Here is a 20,124-nt window from a genome sequence, read left to right as displayed (position 1 = left end):
AACTCTATTAGCAGGTCTTTGCTTCCTCCACTTCCTGGCTGTATAGATATCTATCTATTTATGCTAAGTGGCATTTATCTGGTCGCAAATATTACACCTTTGTCACTTGTATGTCTCTTGTGCTTTGTTTTAATATTTACAGGGAATACAACTTCAAATAAATTACAAAGGCCTTTTAAAAACAGAACAGTGGGAAGGGAAGACAGTCCTGTGTAGACTTAAAAATAAAGGCTCAAACTAAGGCAAATCGTGGTTTATTAAAATTAGTTTTAATTTTTCCAGACGTGCTCAGGGAGAGGAGGGGTCATGGTCCGAGAGACTAATCCTTCTATCACCTGTGTATTTATACATAAACAGTGAAGTTCTCAACACAAATTAATGCTGTTATTGTATCCATGCTGCTCATAAACAGCTACTAGAACTGATCAAAATAAAGTAACCATTACTTTTAGTTTTTCGTATTTTGCTCAGTGCTAAAGAGGGAATGTTTACTGCATGTTAAATAGCATAAGCCCTTGAAAACTGCACATAGTTGCATTTTGATATGAGATTTGCAACTGACTCCAAGTTTGTGAAGATGCACATTAAAAAAAAAAAAATGTTTGAGCATATAATCATGTCAGAATTCCTGGTATTAATTTTTTTTTTTTACATTTTTTAATTGAGATTTTGTAGTAGTAAAAGATAACTTTTTCTTTTTTACCCCTCGGACTGTCTTGTCTTTTCTTACACGGCTGCAATATACCACTAAAATAAGTATGATAGGTTAATTTAATTTATCTTGTCTTCCTTTCGTGACTGATCTCATAGTTGAAAATTGCTGTCCATTGGTCTGTCCTGTTGTTTTCATTGCCATCCTCTATGTTGTGTGCCGAGCAGAACACAAGTGGTGATCTGCCTTATCTGCCTCAAAGTATGCAGTGATCCCTTCTTGGCCAAATTGCAGAACTGGTACTTCATCCTTTATTTCCTGTGTGTGTCGGTGCTATTGAATGTATTCCTATCCTGGATTCTGGTCTTGTTCTGGTTGATTTTACTCCTTATAACTTGATCATACAGCATATGCTGTTTAGGTCCTCCTCGGCCTCATACTTGTACAGGTAGTTATTGATGTTTGGACGGAATGAAACCTAGCCTGTGCCCTCATAATTTTATTTACTGCTATTTTTTCCTTCCCACTCCTCCTCCCACAGTCCAGTAAATAAGATCTTGACCTGTTCAGACTTATCCCAAGAGCCTCTGCAAAACTTGCTTGTTTTGACTGAGGCGTCTCTCTACTTTCTGTTGCCTTGCAAAATCCTAACAGCTTGTCCTCAGACTTTCTCATGTTAAATAGTAGAGGTTGTTGTACGAGAAATCAATCCATAAGTCTTGAACCTACTTGTTCTACTTTGTGCTACCCCTGTGTAAGGCTTTGTCTGAAGAGGTTTTGTCTGCAAACTCTTACCCTGTGTGGTAACTTAAAGAAGAGTTTAGTAATGCCGCAGGCTACTATGCCAACCCTAGAATAAGCACGTTTAAAAGTAACTTATTCTGAAGAACTTCAGAAATTTTTTGTATGCGGGAGAAACTTAGTGAAACTTATGATCAACTTTGTTGCAGGTTGGAAAATGCATTCTATGAGCATGCACAGACTTACTATTATACAGAAATACGAAGAGTTAAATCTCACAAGGAGTTCTTGAACAAAACCACTCATCAGGTAATGTTACCCTATTTTTGAAATACCGTGCAAGTTATATTGCATATTACAACAAGAAAATAAGTGTTGTTTGTTGCTTAAATGTTTTTATTTCCCCTTCCAACTTGAGATGCCTTCTTTCAGTATAGAAAGTAAATCTGATTTTATTTTCTGCAACTTAACATTTGCTTGGCTTTGTTCTTACATTTATTTGTCTTCCTCACACCTTCCTTTTCCTTAGAGGAAAATTGTACAGGAAGAGCCACAGCTGAAAAATGAATTTCTCTGATTTTTTTTAAAAAAAAGTTAAACTTTCTCTATGGGTTAACCTATTTGACTGTAGTATCTTAACAAGTTGTGGGAAGTGCTTCCCTTAGAAGCTCAGAACTTAAACTTGCCCTTGGTTTAGCTTTTAGCTTTTGCTTTTCAAATTGTTAAATGTCTGCTCAGACATGAAATGTTCTGTTGCGATTGCCAGCTTCCATCTCTTGGAAGCTGGGATCTGCGTGGTGAGCTCCAAGCAAACAATCGACACTGGTGTAGAGATTTTGGGGTGTTACAAAGCCTCTGCCCCGTTCCAGCTGAAAGGCTTGGAATAGATTAAATCTGTTGAAAGATCACTGCTGCATCATGGTGGCAGAGCGATCTATTGGGAAACAGCTGCCTAGTCAGTTTTTCAAGTCAACTGTTATATTATGTAAAACTGGGAAATTATCACCTCTATCTGCTTTGTCGGTAACAGGTATGTTCGGATGTTTGTGAGTGACATACACTGGTTATGTTTTGCAGCTTTTGTTTGTTAGACACCAGTTCAAAATAGCATTCTTCAGTGAGCTGAAACAGGATACGCAGAATGCTCTCAAGTAAGGCTCACATAATCTTCCCCCACCCTCTCTGCCCCAAATTACTGCTAAGCCATAGACAATAATAAGTATTTTCCTGAATGCAAAATTATTTAAACGTGTATGTAAAGGGTGAGTTCTTCACTGGGAAGAACACTCTGATTGGAAGGCTGTTTTCTGCTGTCAGCAATCCTGTTCTTAAATTTTATTATCTTGTGTGATTTAACTCTGATTTAAGTATTCCTGCTTAGAAATTACAGAACTGCCTATAATCTTGTGCATGAATTGAGGGCTCATGAAACAAACATGCTGGAAATCAAGACCATGGCAGGATTTATAAACTACAAGGTAACAAGTGTACTTCTATCTTTCACAACCTTTACTTAAAAAAAAAATAGTTGATGCATCTCTTGTGTAAATATTTTGAAGTTTGGTTTTATTTTTATTTTTTTTTAAGGAGATGGATTAGAAACAGCTATCAGTGGAATCCCAGTTACACTGAGACTCACAAAGACTTCTGAATTCCACACAAAAGATAGATCCTTAGCTGAAGTTTGGGGGTATCTTGAAGGACTGGAGTTCACTTGAGATGCAGTCATCTGAAAGACTAGACTTTCTTTAACTTTCCCTCTGTGCAGGAGGAATGAAAACAAGGGTTGCTTGTTCTTCAAATATTTTTGTTATCTTGCAAAGTTTAAGTCGGTCTCATTCAATTACTACTTGTTAGGAGGAGGCAAATAATGCTTTAAGAATCAGACCATACTTTGTGGTATTTTGGGGGCTTTTAGGTAAAACAAAACTATCCCATCATTTACAACAATCCTGGAGTTGGACTCTGTCAAATTGCACTTGCAGGCTTCAAAGATAATGATCTTCCTAGTGGCTTTGCAGTTCCATCTTGAATTTGGCCATGACTTATGCCCTCTTCCATTGATGACTTGGGGGACAAGGGGAGGAAAAATAGTGCTAGATGAAGGCACTATTGTTGAGGCCCCATCCCTGGAGGTGTTCAAGGCCAGGCTGGACGTGGCCTTGGGCAACCTGATCTAGTCAGAGGTGTCCCTGCCCGTGGCAGGGGGGTTGGATCTTGATGATCTTTAAGGTCCTTTCCAACCTAAACCATTCTGTGAGTCTATGAAACAGGGGACCACGTGGTTTCAGGTGTAGTACATTATGGTTTACATCTGTGTTTTCTCCCTCTGTCTTCTATGCTATTTGATCTCTTCAGAAACACATAAAATTAGTTTGTTTTGGGGTTTGTGCGTGGCAGGTTTTTTGGTTTGTTTTGGTTTGGGGTTTTTTTGGGTTGGTTTGTGTTTTTTTTTTTTTTTTTTTTAAAGCTAATCCTTAGCAGCCTAACACAGGTTTTATTTCCTCCTATTTTGATTTCTTCTAGATCTGTCGCCTCTGTTTTCAACATAATACTCCACTGGATGCAATTGCTCAGTTCAGGAAACACATCGACTTGTGCAAGAAAAAAATAGGAAGTGCAGAACTGGCTTTTGAGCATGCTGCCTGGATGTCTAAACAGTATGTTTATGCTTAGTAATGTTTCTGTTTTAGTTCTTATAACCTTGTGAAGTTCACTGTTTTACTTGTCTAGGCAAGATACAAATTCTGAACTCTTTATCTAAGAAAGAGATATACTATATCATGAAAACTGTATGCTATTATTCTGTTTTGCGTTAATTATTGACCACTTTTCTCTGGGAATGAACAGGGTATGACACAAATGCAGCCATAGAACTTAGATGCAAAACTTCAGAGAAGTGTCATCTGCCTCGAGACTAACTAGAACTTTTAATTGAAGTTTACATTTCAGTTCAAATTGCTATTCTGTACCTAATCTTGGTTATGAATCTTTTTAATAGATTTCAGGCTTTTGGTGACTTGTTTGATGAAGCAATTAAGCTGGGATTAACAGCAATTCAAACGCAGAATCCAGGTTTCTATTACCAGCAGGCAGCCTACTATGCACAGGAACGGAAACAACTAGCAAGTATGCTTTGTAACCATGATGTAAGTTAGGAGGGGAGAAAATGCTTTACAAGTAACCAAATAGTAAATTAACCAGTGTTTTAGTCTCAAATGGTTGTGGAATAATTGGTTATATGTGTAAATTAAATCAAAGAAAGGATATGTGTTTTTCTGATGCTTACTAACACTACAAGCCTTTGTTATGTACTGGAAAAGTTATTCCGGAACAAATTTTTTAGTGTTTATTTTATTACAAAAAATTCTGATATGTTTTTAACATACTTCTAAAAAAACCTCTATACTTCCTATGTTTCTGGATACTTGAAAACTTACTGTTTTGGCTTTTCCAGTATATTTCTCTCTACATGCACTGTATCTGTTGACTTACAGGAAGCAAAGAAACAAAAGCATTGTTATTAGTGTGTGTGTGTGTATGTGGGGGGTGGTGGTTGTTGGTTTTGGAGTTTTTTTGAGACTTGCCTGCCAGAAAGGGTTGCATGGAGAATCGATCTCTGCAGTCGATTAAACATACATGCTAATTATATGTAGCTACTCTCCAGCTGACATGTCCTGATTATTTTAAAATGTCTTTGTTCCTATTGGTGCTATTCATTTGTTATCCTTGGATTATCTTGTTAGGAACTAGTTTTAAAAAGGGTTACCTAGTTATTCTTTAACAGTATTTGAGATCAACAAAGTAGAATGTCAGACTGAATGAGAAGTATTTAAAACTTTGGGTTTCCTGAAGTACTATTTTTATAAAGGTGGCCAGAAAGGTTAAATGTTTTAAAGCGAATTTCTTCTGTTATGTGCATGTGTGTTGGAGCATCAAATCACCTTTAATGCTTTAAAATAAAACATGAACCCTTTTTTATGACTGTATTTGCTGAATTTACAGTCCTCTGTGGTATATCCCAATCCGGATCCCCTGGAAACACAAACTGGAGTGCTTGACTTCTATGGGCAAAGACCGTGGCGGCAGGGAATATTAAGTACGTTTCTGTGTCTTTATCTGTGGAGTTCGGACAAACTCTTTAGCTGCTGCTTCTGCCAGATGACTCGGTGGGCATCAGCGTGTGATCCCTTTTCCACTGAGACAGATGCAGGGCTGGGACCTCACTCTCTCATTAGCTGGTGGTACGACTTGAACAGGTGTTAACTGGAAGTGCAGGAAATGTGTTTGATTTCTATAACAGATAGAAAAAGGAACCTCCAGGTTTATGCAGGGTCAGATCTTCAGCAAAGCTGCATAGGCCATGCTGAAGCTCTGCTGCTGCTCTGTTTCTACTGCTGCCTAAGCCATCTGTAGTCAGTGTGCTGCAGGTTTTTGAATGCCTGAGTCCATGAAATGCACTCCTGGGAAGAGAAGTTGGACAGCTGGATACAGCAAAAGTAATGATGTCCCTGACTGCGACTGTTATAAATTCATGCTGCCATCCAGACTGTATCTTGTCAACTGTAGACAGGAACTCATGGTGTTTTTTTTTCTGAAAAAGCTTTTTGGATTTCAAAACGGATTGAGAGGATGCAATGACTAGATTTTAATCTAAGAAAGGAATTTGTGGTTTGCCTGTTAAGGAGGATGTTTTGTCAGAAATTCAGACTTTGAATGTACAGCTTTGAGCTGTGTATGAATAGACATGCAGTTCTGAAATCTTAATTGTTGACTGTGGTTTTACTACCCTTTCTCGCTCTCGGTTTGGTCTCCTATTCTTTATTCTCTACATATCCTTTGGGCTTTGCTGCTTTATCGCTGCTGTCTTTAAAAGACTATTTCATTTACTGTAAATTCAGTACTGTCCAACCTCTTTTATCTTCAAGTGTTACTGTTTTAAAATTAGAATCTAATGCCAGGGTTAAACAGTTTGAGAGGAAAAGAAATTTTACCTGTTATAACGTATTCAGGTTGTTTCGTTCCAGCAAGAGTTTATAGTCTTTTAAAGCCCTATACAGTTCTTCATATGTTGTTCTCTACCACTAGAGAAACATAAGCTTGAATCCTTGCTTGAGATCAGTTAGGAAAAGGGCTACAAATTTGTCTTGACATATGCGCTTTAAATGTTAATAGATGCAGTCTAAAGACGAGGTGTTACTGTAGACTGCTATTTTTGGGTAGCTTCAGATAAGGTTTGTTGTGTTTGTTTTGGTTTATTTTAAAAAAAAAAAAAAAGAAACAACCAAAAAGCAAGATATTTGTTCCAGGATTTCTTTTCTAGAACGCAGAGGATGGATGAGTTCTTAAAGCGCTATATCTGTTTCCTAGGCAAAAGAATGTTTAAGAGTTTGAGTGTCCTTAAGTTGGACCTTGCATTACATATAGCTTACCACTAAATAGTTCCCTTTGGGTCTGGACAAAATACCAATTTCATGGATTTTTCCTTGTCTTATGCAGGCTTTGATCTTTCTGATCCTGAAAAGGAGAAGTTGGGGATTTTATCCCTACAGTTGAAAGAGAAAAATGTCCTTCACTCAGTAAGTGTTATTCTACCAAAAAAAAATATCTGTTTTCTAACATTATCCTAATATTTTCATGTATAACAATATCGGTAATGGTTTTATCTGTTAGGAGCTAATAATCGCTTTGTTGAGTAATGCTGTCGCGCAGTTCAAGAAATACAAATGTCCAAGAATGAAAAGTCATTTGAGTGAGTATAGAAAATCGGATGCATTTTTTTTAAATTAACTTTGCAAAGACTTTCAGTGTTGATCTGATGCATTTTTTTTTTCTCTCAGTGGTTCAGATGGGAGAAGAGTATTACTACGCTAAAGATTATGCCAAAGCTTTGAAGTGAGTACCATCCATGACTGCTTCTTTCACATGCTATTCTCACTAAGACCCCATAAGACATTCTCACATAAGACCCCAAGTCTTATTGCTATGAAATAATGTTGGAAGCTCATCTAAGATGCTCCTAGTACCTGGATTTGATTGAAGCACAAGCATTGGAGTCTACAAACTCCACTTATACCAGAGAAAGCAAAACAGATATGCTAAGTCAGTCAGTAGAAAGACTTCCTGCTGTAAGCTGTTGTGGGGATTTGACTTACTGGGCAAATATTATTTATTTCTGGCTCACTGATTGAGTGCTGTCTCTCTCTCCCCCAGAAGTGATTTCTGAAACTTGCCTGCTACTGTAATGGGAATATAGTTACATTTAATTATAGACTTTGTAGTTATAAAATTTTAAAAAATATGGAAATGTAGCTGAATTTAATTTCTGTTTATATACCAGGGAATTAGCAAAAGGAATTCTTTTCATTGGTGCAGTTTTCTGCTATTAATGACTAGACAGCTAAGAAAGCTTAGTGCTGAGGTACAGCTGCCATCTTTTCTGAAGGATGTGTCTCATGCTTAGTGTCTTAACTTTGTATTTTTAAGGGGAAACGGAGTCAAGGTCATGTTAAGTAGGAGTCCCATAATGTTTGCATTAATTAGGTTTCAAAGATCACATGTTGTAAAGGGAGTATGTATGCAGTAGGAGACGTGTTTACTGTTGTTACTAGCTGACTGGAAGCTACGTGGAGGAGAAGATAGGCTTGGATAAGCAGGTCAACTTGTATCAAACCTAATTTTTATTCAAATAAGCATTTCTTGTTTAGGTAGATCTTTTCCTGAAGGAGGCAGAAACTCTTGCTTTGAACAGCTGAGAAGAGTTTTAAAAAAAATTCACTTCTCTGTTTTGCTAGTAATAGCAAGCATTACTTAGTGTTAAAACCATATTAAGGTGTGCAGATTTGCCTGATAAAGAGAGATGCATGTGTTGTTTGTAGATCTTTGAAACCCTTGAAGGGAGCAGGGGATAGAAGGTGGGAGCAGGGAATAGAAGGTGGGAGTGAAAAGAAGTATCTCAGCTTAAGGAACATTAAAATTCTTCAGTTTGGAAGGGGGCTTTATTGTGGGGTTTGGGTTTGTTTTTCTTAAGCTTTACCACTTACTCAGTAGTAAAGTGTATTTTTAATGCAGTGCTGGACTAAGACTCTTCTGTCCAGTTGGTGTTTTGCTAGTTCTTTATGTGAAGACAGGTGAGTTCTCCTGTTGTTCTCTTGTTAAAATTGTTCTAGCCTGAAATATAAATTCATGGAATAAATGTGTTTCTTTAATAATTTCATGCTGTCTTCAGTAAGTTAATGCCATATGAAAACATTAGACTAGACTTTAATCTAGCATTTATATTAGTGAAGATGAATTTTCTACTAATGATACCAAATAAATGCAAGTGTCTAAAAAATATTGGTGTGTATAACTTGGTTTTTCTCTCAATTTTACTGTGTTGCAGGCTTTTAGATTATGTTATGTGTGAATATCGCAGTGAAGGATGGTGGACTCTTCTCACTTCCATACTGACGACAGCTCTGAAATGTTCATATTTGATGGCCCAGCTAAAAGATTATATAACGTACTCTTTAGAGCTACTGGGTAGAGGTATTTTTTTTAAGAAATATACTCAGCCTATACAGAAAAATTAAAGTACGTGTGTTTGGAAGCCTGACAAATCATTGTCAAACAGTGCTTACATTACTTCAAACAATTTGACCACAAAATAACTGTATACCTGTGCTGATATACCTTTTTATTACTTTCTCTCATATGCTGGAAGTTGAATTTTCTTGCTCTTCTGTTATTAATTGCTTTCAAATAGATTGTGTGAGGCTATCCGAGGCACAGAGCTTTGTTTGACACTTCAAATAATGTAACAAACTTCCTGAGCTTTGGGATGAGGGAAGAAAAGCTAGCACCATTTTTCTGGACTTTGTAATCCCAAATGTACTTCTCTCAGACTTTTTACTAGCACTTTTCTGATGAAATATGCATGTGGTATGTTTTAGGAAAAAAAGGTGACATAGGGTGGCTGCACAGTAATAATGCAAGCACTCTGTTTTGTATAATGTCTGTTACTTGACATTGCAGAAATAATCCTTTTATGCCTTAAACTGCTAACTAATACTACTCTTAGAGTAGGTGTGGTAAAAATGGGTTTGCACCTTCTGTTACCTAACCAGCCTACTCTGCTTTCTGTTAAAGAATAGCCAATGAGACAAATCCACCTTCATCTTCTAGAGAAGAGTGCTTATTTTAATTTGTCCTTTTTTCTTCCTGTCTCCTTCTCTAGTTGTTATTTCTAATATTAGCCGAGCTTTGCTCTTTGCATGTTCCAGACTTCTCTAATGTTTCTTCTGTTTTTAAACATAAATGACAAGAAGGTATAGGCATTATTCTCTTGGGGTTTTCCTCCAATAAACTGTGAAATGCTTGTGTAGCCAAAAAATATTTCACTTGGTTCCAGTGGAAATAAGAGGAAACACTTAAAATGGGGGAAGTTCTGAAAACTGAATGACTCCTTCATTACCAGTAGATGTATGTTAGATTTTTTTTTTTCCCCCCAGCATGTGTGTTTTTGAAAGATGCAATCTAAAGAAAAGATTTCCTTTTAAGTTTGAACAAAAACAGTAAGAGAACTTGCTTCTGTCTTGTAATTTTTGGTTTTGTTCTGTGTGCTAGCATCTACTCTTAAAGAAGATCAGAAATCTCGAATAGAAAAAAATCTGATAAAAGTTCTAATGGTAAGTGGCAAAGCTCCTATTACCCTTTTGAATAATCTTAAGGGTGGTCAGTGTTTGGTAACTTTCTTTTGTTGTTATTTGTAATCTTCTATCTGGATACAGAATGAAAGCCCAGATCCTGAACCTGATTGTGATGCTGCTGCTGTGAAAGCATCACAAAAATTGTGGGCTGACCGTGTTTCCTTGGCAGGCAGTAATGTTTTTACGATAGAAGTCCAAGATTTTATACCATTTGGTAAGTAAGAAAGCAAATTTACACCAGATTATAAATTTCAGTGTAGTTATATCCTGAAAATAATTAATTAGGAAAAAACATGAAGCGTGTATTAAAGCCAGCAACACCGAAAAAAACGTGTTTTAGCACTGCTCTGTTCTTCATCTAAATCAGCAAGATAAGAAATCGTGAGAGAAGCCAGTGATCTCTTATCCCTGATATGGATCGCAAAAGAAGAATCTCTTGCTTTTTGAAAGACTTCTGCCACTCTGGTGTGCCTTGAAGTGAGATTTTGAGGAAAGAGGGCAGAATGGGTGCAAAGTAATAGTCCCCATAGAAAGGGGGCATGAGTAAGCGTTACCCACAAAAGACGTATATCTAAGTGTACAGATTTTCTGTTCTGCTGGACGTCTGCCTCGCCTCTCCTCTGCAAAGGTTTTGACCAAGGGCTGAAAAGTGGCTTTCTCTGACAGTGTTAGTAGCCAAACTTTTCCCACTTATGTACAAACTGAAGTTTTAAGCATATACACAGAACAATCCTTACTGCAATTATTTCAAGACTGTGCTTCTGGAATTTAATGTTGTCGTTTGATGTATTTAACACCTACTTCTTGTTTCTTTTTTTCCTGTTTTTTTTTTTTTTGTAATTCTAGTGCAGTGTAAAACAAAATTTCTTGCTCCTAGTTTTCATGTTGATGTTCCTGTGCAGTTTGATGTATACTTGAGAGCTGATTGTCCTCATCCTATCAGGTTTTCAAAGCTCTGCATCAGTTTCAATAATCAGGTAACTACGTTTTACCTCTGACCTAGTGATAGAAGCTTATCATAAGAATGGAATAATATCTATTAGTCATAAAAAATAAATAAAATCAAAACATAGACAAAAAAAATCAAAAGTTCTTTTCCAAAAACTATGTTAATGCTGAAGTTGGAAAAGTATTTTTTCGTTTTGTATTGTCTGTCACTTGTGACAAGTATATTGATCCTGTGATAAAACTCCCAAATGCGGTTTGATTAGTTCACCTATCATATCTTTGGTTTTCTATGAAGCTCTCTGAAGTTTTAGAGGGATCATTTTAATGTCTTACTTCATGCACGAACATCAAGAGAAATAACATTAATATAATGGATATCTTGTGTCAAGTAATTACATTGTAATTACTTACGAAGTCTTAACTTCAATAGCGTGAAAAGTAGCAAAAGGCCGTATAGTTTGATTCAGTAACACAGAGCTTAATATTTGCTATGCTACTGTTAATCTCTAAAGATGTTTTAAGTCCAGATTTATCAACTTTTTTCCTCTGCTCCTCCATTGTAGGATTACAACCAATACTGCGTAGTAGAAGAAGCCTATCAAAAAAGTGATATTCTAGAACAGTCATCTCAAGGAACAATGTGCTTAGTCCCTGGCAAAACAAGAAAGTTCACTTTCAAATTTGTTGCAAAAACTGAAGATGTAGGAAAGAAGATTGAGGTTTGTCAGTTTGTTTTACACCTTTCTTACTGATGCTTACAAAGAACTAAAAACTACAAAGCTGCCTTTAATCTGGCACTGGTTACTAATGTCGTTGCTGTTCCAAATATTTGAATTCTTGAAACTAAGTACCAAGAAAGAGAGTAAAATTTTATTGACAATGCCAAAGCAAAAACTTGTCACAAAAACTTAAGTATTGCTTCAAGTTTGTTTGTGATTTTTATATGTGCAATACATTAAAAGGAAAAATAAAAAAAGGGGGAGGGTGGTATAGCACTATGGGAGGGTAGGACACTACAAAATACTACACTGCACACACATGTGCACAGATACTTTTCCCACCACTGTTTCACTAAATTAAATCCTGGAGTAGTGAGGTGTCTTCAGTCTGCAAACCTGCCAGAAGCTTTTTATTGATACGGGCCTTTATTGTGCCTATATATGTTGGAAAACTATATTCTTACAGTTGGTGATTTGAAAACAAAGTTACCGGTATGTGTTTAAATTTGTATCTGTCAGATCACCTCTGTGGATTTGATCCTGGGAAGTGAATCTGGCCGATGCGTGATTCTAAACTGGCGTGGAGGAGGTGGTGATGCTGCTTCATCTCAAGAAGCATTGCAGGCAGCACGTTCCTTCAAGCGGAGACCTAAGCTTCCAGATAACGAAGTGCACTGGGACAGTTTGACTATTCAGGCAAGCACTATGTGAGTAAAAACTTGAAAACGTATATGGTGTATTGTTGGGAGTCTCTTGCGAATTCCTGATCACTTGGCCTAAAAAAAAGAAGACAGACTTGTTGGGTCTTCTTTAATATGAGCTCTTTAATATGTCTTTGCTTAACTGGGGATAAGATACGTACTATCTTAATTCTTTAGGATTTTTGAGGCTCCAGAAGTCTAGAAAAAGCTTGCATTGATCTTTGAGCATATCAAGTATGTTTTAGCTCTCCCCTTTGCCTAACTTGGCTAGGCAGACTTTCCTCAGATTTTTGTGCAAACTAGGAGGCGTTATTTTTCTCTTACAAAAGCCATCACACAAAGAAAGAATCCCTAAGAAACTGTATTGGAAAATAATTATGAATAAACAGGCTAACACTAATTTAGATGTATTCAAAAGAATTAAATCCGATTTGCTGTTGGGGGGGGTGTGCTTTTTTCTTTCCTATCAGAACATCTGAACCGTTAATGCTTATTACTGAATTCTAAATGGTTTTTATAGAGTTGTTCCCATCATGTTGCTTTTAAGGAATCTTGTATCTCTTAGTTATTCAACTACCAGTTGCCAGAACTCTCCTAAACAATAGGCTGTTTTAATCTCCTTCACACTAGGCTTAAAAACTTGTTATTTAAGAAACATACAGTAACTGAGTCTTTTCTCTTAAAGGATTATTTCTAGAGTGCCAAACATTTCTGTTCAGCTCCGACATGAGCCTCCTGCCCTGACTAATGAAATGTATTGTTTGATTGTGACAGTCCAGTCACATGAGGAGACAGTGGCCAAAGATGTTAAGCTTACAGCAGGTTTAAAGCCAGGTATTTGGGGTTATTTTCTTTTAATCCAGCAGTCTCCTAGTTGACTCCTTGCTCTTGATGCAATGCAGAGAAATATATTAAATGGCTCTCCTGCGGTAATTAAGAGCCAAACCAAAGTGAAGGTTGGGACCAATGAGATACTAGTGGTAAGAACAAGAGCTAACAGACCCATTCAGTTATGGTTCTCTTAACCGCTGCTTGTCAGTGGTGCTTACGTGGGTATTTTCAAAAGATAAGTCTTTACAAGTTTGAAAGAAAGAATGGAAGCTCTTGTGTTCCTTCCTAACCTTTTATTTAATTTGCTCATAACTAAATTTTTCTTTTCCTAAGATACAGGTATTTTTCTTGGTGAGATGAAAGCATTAGACAGAGCTAGATAAATGTTTTCGAAGTATAGTCTTTGTGGGTTTTCTCCCACGCCCACCCCTGCTTTTTTTCCCTGCCCTGGACAATGAGGTTCGGTTTTTAAACTACTTGACAACCACTTGAATTCTGGGAAGTGGTGGAGACAGTATTCCTTCAAATTAAAAGGAAAATGCAAATATTGTATGTCTAAGTCCTAGTTAGCTGTATGTAGATATTGCTGACAGTTTTCAATGTGTGAAGTCCAAATGTTACACTCAGTATGCCTATTTATAGCAATTATCCTAAAAGGCAAAAATATTTTTAAGCTACTAGCATATAGGATGCAATATGTGCTGTGTACTCTAAAATAGAACCACATTCCCTGTACATGTGTTTGGTTCACTGAAGTCAGTGGAGTGTTCGTTAAACTTATTTAATTGGATGTTTGGGCTTGGCTCTTAAAGCAGTGTTTAATAGTCTTGATTTATTTATTTTTCCCCCCCTTGATCTTAACCCTTAACACACGATATGCAAAGCCAAAGTGGGCTTGCTGATTACATTAACAGAACAATTGAAATTTGGTATTTCATTTATAGAGAAGCTAATATATTTTCCACAGTTGCAACTCTTTGGCAAGATGTGGCTTGTTTTGCTTTTGAAAATTATCCCACATGATTGCAGTAATGCCATTATTCTAGTTAACTTCTGACTGAAGTATGGTGTCATTTAACATGTATACATTTGTTTTTATGTATTTTCAACACAGATTTTAAAAAGATGGAAAATCATTAAGCCATTCTCTCGAAAAGAGAAGAATCACAAAACAGTGAAACTTTCCTTTTTACTTCATATAGAGTACCAAAAAAACTTGGATCACTTAATCATGTTGTGTTTTGTATAGGGTAGGGAATATCTAGATATGATTTCTGATTTTTGAGATTTTTTCTTTTTCCCTTGGCTTAAACAGATGAAACAAAACTGGCAGGATGTGATCCCTCCAAGTTAGAAAACTTAAAGTGTTGTCAAATCTATCCTCTGCTGGTACTTTTGAAAGCTTCCCTCAACCAAATGAACAATGTTAATTCCTCATGTATTGCTTTTTGAGATGAATATCTTATTATTTTTAGTTATTGCTTTCATGCTTCAGTGATGCAAGCTTGTGTGGATATGAAGACTGTTTTTAATCCTAGGGCAAGATGCCAACCTGACTCAGAAAACTCAGGTGACTCTTCATGGAACAGAAACATGTGATGACTCCTTTCCTGCACTGCTTCCTGATATCCCTGTAGGAGACTTGCAACCAGGGGAAAAGGTGAAGGCTTAAAACCTTCTTTCTGTATCACACTTCAGAAAATGGGGATCAAGTAATAAAAGACTCACAGAAGGAGCTATGTTTAGTTTCAGATATCTGAACTGATAAATGAAATGCTTATGGCATATTTTATCTACAGTTTACTTGTAGTTTAGTATTTCTTTGGCCAGATCCCCTTTTGGACTAAATTTGGGAATAAGGTATATTTTGGGATTGATGATACAGCAGGGAGATAAGAAATAAGATAAGGAGGCTAATGTCAGCTGTTAATTAAATGCACTGCCTAATGGACAGTAGATAATAATAGTTAGCAAGCGTGATCCAACATGGTAGAGGATCAGATACGCAGATGTTGCATCAAACTGAAATTGTGACTAGTAAATTAGAAGTTGGGTGTATTATATATTACACAGTAACGGTTCTCTTCTTGTACTGTTAAGTGACAGACGAGCATCAGTAGCAGAGCAACTGGAGCTACGCTACTCTGATTAAAGTCATTCACTGCGTGATTAAGATCATGCATTGTAGGAGATTCTTTGGTCAAAACACTATCCATTCTATTATTGCCCTCTTGGACTAAGTAAGATGATTAACAACTTTGGGCAGCTCTAGGCCTAGTTAATGTAATTTAGGTATAGCTTGGCTCATACTGTCTCCTTTATTTTGCAGCTTGAAAAACCAATATACATTCGTTGTGGAACGGTCGGCGCAAGAATGTTTCTGGTTTATGTTTCTTACTTAATCAGCACTGTCGTTGAGGGGAAAGAAATCCTCTGCAAGTGCCACCGGGTAGGATGTAAAGATGCACCAATTGCTGGAGACACGTTCATGAAATGCGAGAAATGTTCTCAGGCTAAAGGCTGTAATTCCAAGTCTCTTAGAAGCCTTTCTAGTAGATAGAAAAAATGCTGATCAGCAGTATGGTAGCCAAATTTAGGGTGAGCAGTTTCATAAGTATAATCGGAAGAAAAGTTTTCAATATTTATTCTTACATACCTTAGAAAGACATTCTGTCCTGGGGAGGGCTTGGTTAAACTGATGATTAAAAGTAACTTTACATTAGTAACCTTTGACATCAATAGCCAGACCTGGAACTGAATATAGTCTTTTTCCTCTCTCCTTCCCACCCCTTTTGCTATCTATACAGGATGAAACTGTAACCATAGAAACAGTATTTCCTTTTGATGTTGCTGTCAAATTTGTCTCCACAAAGGTACGTGTTTGAAAAGCTGTTGATATTTTGGAATCGCATCACTTCCAATAGCCACACCCGGTTTAGTTAGAAATAGCCAGATCTTGTGTCTGTCTTGACAGTTGGAGCACTTGGACAGAGTATTTGCAGATATACCATTTTTACTGATGACAGACATCCTGAGTGCCTCTCCGTGGCCTCTCACTATTGTAACCAGCCAGCTACAGCTGTCAGCTTCCATGACCCCAGTGGATCAACTGGAATCTTATGTGGAGAATGGTAAGTCATCTTAGATTATGCTCTCTATCAGGAGGATACTCTTTGCATAAGTTGGGAGTATGAAAGGGGGAAATTTTAAACGGCATTTGCTTATCAACCTCTAAATAGAAAAAAGCTGCTTAATACTAGAGTTGCTTGCCAGAACACAACTTAAACAGCAGCATCCTTCAAAACGTAGTTCTAATTCACTAGAACAAGTAAATAGACTTGAATGATAGGTGGTAACCAAAATTCTAAATATAACAGATGTAAGGGAAAGCACCTGAAAGTACTTCTGATATGCAACTTCTTAGATATCCATATGAAAAGATACTCAGTATTTCCAGTGTTTATGGGCTATGTATACTTTCTGGAATGCAAGCGCTTTACCACATGATAGAGGCAGCATCCAAAGGCTAAAGGGATCCATGTCCATGATGGCAGTCATGAAACTAAAAAATGTGAAGCTAGACAGGGTAGGCTATAAAGAACAGTTAGTAAGCATCTCTTTTTTTTTTTTTTATACTAACTATACTCTTTATACTACTAAGTTTAATAACTTATTATTTAAATGTAAAAAAACAAAACAAAAAAAACACCCACAACTTATGGATCTCGACCTTTAAGAGTGCACTATGTTAGCTTTAAAGTTAAATAAATGAAGCAGTAGCAGTAGAGCTCATCCAAAATCTTCTGATAAAACATTGTCTTTGCATTTGCTAAGTTAGAGATGTGAAAAAGTGTGTATTCCAACAAAACTTGGAATAAAATGAGGCAGTCTGGATGGCTGCCTGATTGTGGGGCAGCTGTCCACCCATGTAATCAAGGGCTTGCAAGACTCTAGTTCCTAGATTCAAGGGTTACCTGGCAAAAACCAGTTGTTTCCCAGGTCCTTTAGTCTTCAAACTAGAGGTTTCATCTTCAGCTCTGGCACCATGTGCTTCATGGCTTCTGGTGGTTGCTTCTAAAGAGCTAACTGCCAGGAGGTATGCCACCCCCCACCTCAGATACCAGCTATTCAGCTGTCCACCTTTTGGTTGATTTTTCACACTTAAATAAAACTTAATAAAAATTAATGATTAATTTTGAATGACTGAAACATCTGTTTTCTTAGTAATTACTTTTAAATCGCTCCCTATGTGAAAAGGTACTTTTTTTTTTTCTTAGTTCATTCAAGTGAAAGAAAAAAAAAAAAGAAGAAAAAAGAGTGAAAACTCAAAGCCACTAGATTTTTCTTTTGTTCCCTTTTCCCCACCTCTCATCCATTTGGGTGGGAGAGGAGAAATGTCCGTGTTCGTTTTCATTTTAAAACATGAGATGTCTCATGCTGATGCCTTGGAACTTGCTGTGGGAGAAGTGTAGAATTTGAATTGGCATTGTTTTGCTTTTTTGTGTGTGTGAACTCTAACTTTCCATTGCCTTGTTCTGTGTATACATGAAAGACCTCATAATGCTGTTCAGAAAGTAATCTGTCATATATTTGTATGTCACCCTTTTACGTCTTGGGATACTTCACAATTTTTATTGAATTTATAAATTACGTAGACATAGTTTGCAAAGCACTTCAGAAGCCTTTCTGGCTGAACACTTGTGTTTGTGTCATATTGGATTTTTAGACTTGGTGGCTTCTGCAGTAATGATTACACTTTTGATTTTAAACCAAATCTTGCTGATAGTTGTTTTACAGACAGGTGAGAGTGCCAGCGAGTGCTTTTGCCTTCGATGTCCTCCAGTTACTAATGCTGGTGGAGTGGCAACTGGATGTTACGTCATTTCCTGGAAGAGGTGGGTGTCTCTTGGCTTGGATGGCAAGAAGAAATAAGTTAGTTTGTAGGGATGATGGTGAGTTGGGGTTTTTTTTTTGGGGGGGGAGGGGAGCTTTTTTGATGTTGGATCTTCCTGTAGCAAGCACTGTCTAGACTTTGGACCTTACTAATTACTGCTTAGCGTGTTAGATTTTTGAATAAATATATATTTCACTTAAGAGATAAATATTACGTAGTTATAGTTTTAACATTCCATGGAGCTTTCTTCTTTGTAAGATCTTAGGTCAATTATAGAGCTGTTTTGTCACCTGCCACTCCCTGTTTTCTCCAATCATGAAATACTTCACTTGAGAAGCCAAGTCAAAGGAATAGTTTTGTGATAGTAGAAACAAACAAACTTTTTAAATGGGAAAACTGTTTTCCCACCCTAGATTGTGTGTTTACGTGTTCACTCAGTTTTCAAAGACAAATATTGAGGTATATCTTTCTTCTAGTTTGCTTTTATTTAGTTTTAGAGCTGTTTAGTGTTCTTACTTGTCTTTTGCAATTTTATATAAGTATAATAAAAGGATTTGGTTTTTTTTTTTCTTTCCACTACTGAAATTGCTGTAATTTTAGTTTAATCACATGTACGTGATGTTCTTTTGGTGTACACACATGTTACTTCGTATAATTTTCAACATGGTCTGTGTTTGACTTTTTCCTGCAGAAGCTCACCTGTGGAAAGTGTACCTGTTGTTAGTACAGTCATCACTCTGCCGCATGTGATTGTAGAGAGCATTCCCCTCCATGTTAATGCAGGTAATGTTAATTTGACAGCATACATGTCCCCATTAGAATTTTAAGAAGGTCTGCAGTTTTACGGCATCCAGACCTTGAACTTACTGCAGCAAAAGACAGAAAACTGGTGCTGGATATTATGGAGCTAGTGAAAGAACCTATACCGTCACTTAGACTGCCCCAAACTTTGTCCCTTCCCCCTTTCAGTTCAAGGGAAGAGCTGGAAGGTAGTTATGCAAATGCATTCTCTTAAAAGCTGTCCAAAAAAAAAAAAAAGCTGTCCTGTGTTCCGTGGCAGCACAGAGGCCAGTTACCTCTGCTGATGCTGCCTTCCCAGTAGGTTTCTCTAGACGCCCATGGCAAGAATTGTTCCATCCACCCACGCTCTGGCTGCATCCCAGGAAAGAGGCAGCCTGGAGAATTGGAGCTGCTTGCGGGCAGGTGAACTGTTCTCTTCTAGCACTTCACCTGCGCGAGAGCAGAGGGGTAGTGGAGAGCTCACTCAACACACAGAGTTCCTATGCGTTTCTCAGTTCCGTTTCATTTATACTGAGTTTCTTCCACCATCCTTTCCTGTTATATTTTGAAGGAGCTTCCTGACAGTATCTGATAAGGTTTTGGTAAACTGAAATTACCCAGCAGCAACCAAAGTGACTTCCTAGTTAGCATTCCTGGACAGGGTTAGCAGGTGGGGGTTTTGTAACTAGATGTTGAACTGTTATTGAAAAGTTGTCATGAAGCTGTGTTCTGTTCTTTAGTTTGTTTTTTTTTCTGAAAAATCTTGTCAGAAATACTTTAGATGCCTGGTTATTGTATCTTTTTTTTTTTTTCCTTTCAAACTTTTCACTGCTCTTTACGATAGACACATTTTTTTATGTATGGAACTTTAAAATGTATTTTGTGTTTAAGATTACTTACTTTTTTTTCTTTCCCCAAAGATCTGCCATCATTTGGTCGAGTCCGAGAATCCCTACCTGTCAGATATCACCTGCAAAATAAGACCAACTTAGTCCAGGATGTGGAGGTGTCAGTGGAACCCAGTGATGCCTTCATGTTCTCTGGCCTTAAACAGGTACAAAGTTGTCACGTCAACTGATCCTGCTGGCTTAACTGGTAGTAAAGAATACATCGATTAGACATATGCTGATGTGCAGGGAGGACAACCTCATTGTGTTTTAGATGTTTA

At 37.1% G+C, this 20,124-nt stretch overlaps 1 protein-coding gene across 1 annotated transcript in view; it reads left to right on the top strand.

Moving 5' to 3' along the window:
- Positions 1–20,124, top strand: part of TRAPPC11 (trafficking protein particle complex 11) — a gene marked incomplete at its 5' end in the record, with an annotated part of 25,106 nt that overhangs the window by 3,035 nt on the left and 1,947 nt on the right. Inside the window, 23 exons of the mRNA XM_009891791.1 lie at positions 1,603–1,702; positions 2,471–2,544; positions 2,775–2,871; positions 3,920–4,053; positions 4,395–4,542; positions 5,399–5,492; positions 6,893–6,972; positions 7,067–7,145; positions 7,234–7,288; positions 8,778–8,923; positions 10,001–10,062; positions 10,165–10,297; positions 10,930–11,060; positions 11,595–11,750; positions 12,270–12,457; positions 13,137–13,285; positions 14,821–14,942; positions 15,612–15,731; positions 16,090–16,155; positions 16,257–16,413; positions 18,069–18,177; positions 18,868–18,959; positions 19,877–20,010. Coding sequence (XP_009890093.1) covers positions 1,603–1,702; positions 2,471–2,544; positions 2,775–2,871; positions 3,920–4,053; positions 4,395–4,542; positions 5,399–5,492; positions 6,893–6,972; positions 7,067–7,145; positions 7,234–7,288; positions 8,778–8,923; positions 10,001–10,062; positions 10,165–10,297; positions 10,930–11,060; positions 11,595–11,750; positions 12,270–12,457; positions 13,137–13,285; positions 14,821–14,942; positions 15,612–15,731; positions 16,090–16,155; positions 16,257–16,413; positions 18,069–18,177; positions 18,868–18,959; positions 19,877–20,010 — 2,626 coding nt within the window. The remainder of the gene's footprint in view (positions 1–1,602; positions 1,703–2,470; positions 2,545–2,774; positions 2,872–3,919; positions 4,054–4,394; positions 4,543–5,398; positions 5,493–6,892; positions 6,973–7,066; positions 7,146–7,233; positions 7,289–8,777; positions 8,924–10,000; positions 10,063–10,164; positions 10,298–10,929; positions 11,061–11,594; positions 11,751–12,269; positions 12,458–13,136; positions 13,286–14,820; positions 14,943–15,611; positions 15,732–16,089; positions 16,156–16,256; positions 16,414–18,068; positions 18,178–18,867; positions 18,960–19,876; positions 20,011–20,124) is intronic.

Source organism: Charadrius vociferus, unplaced genomic scaffold (assembly GCF_000708025.1).
Source record: "Charadrius vociferus isolate BGI_N301 unplaced genomic scaffold, ASM70802v2 scaffold478, whole genome shotgun sequence".
NCBI lineage: Eukaryota > Metazoa > Chordata > Aves > Charadriiformes > Charadriidae > Charadrius > Charadrius vociferus.
This window is presented reverse-complemented; position numbering and strand designations above follow the sequence as displayed.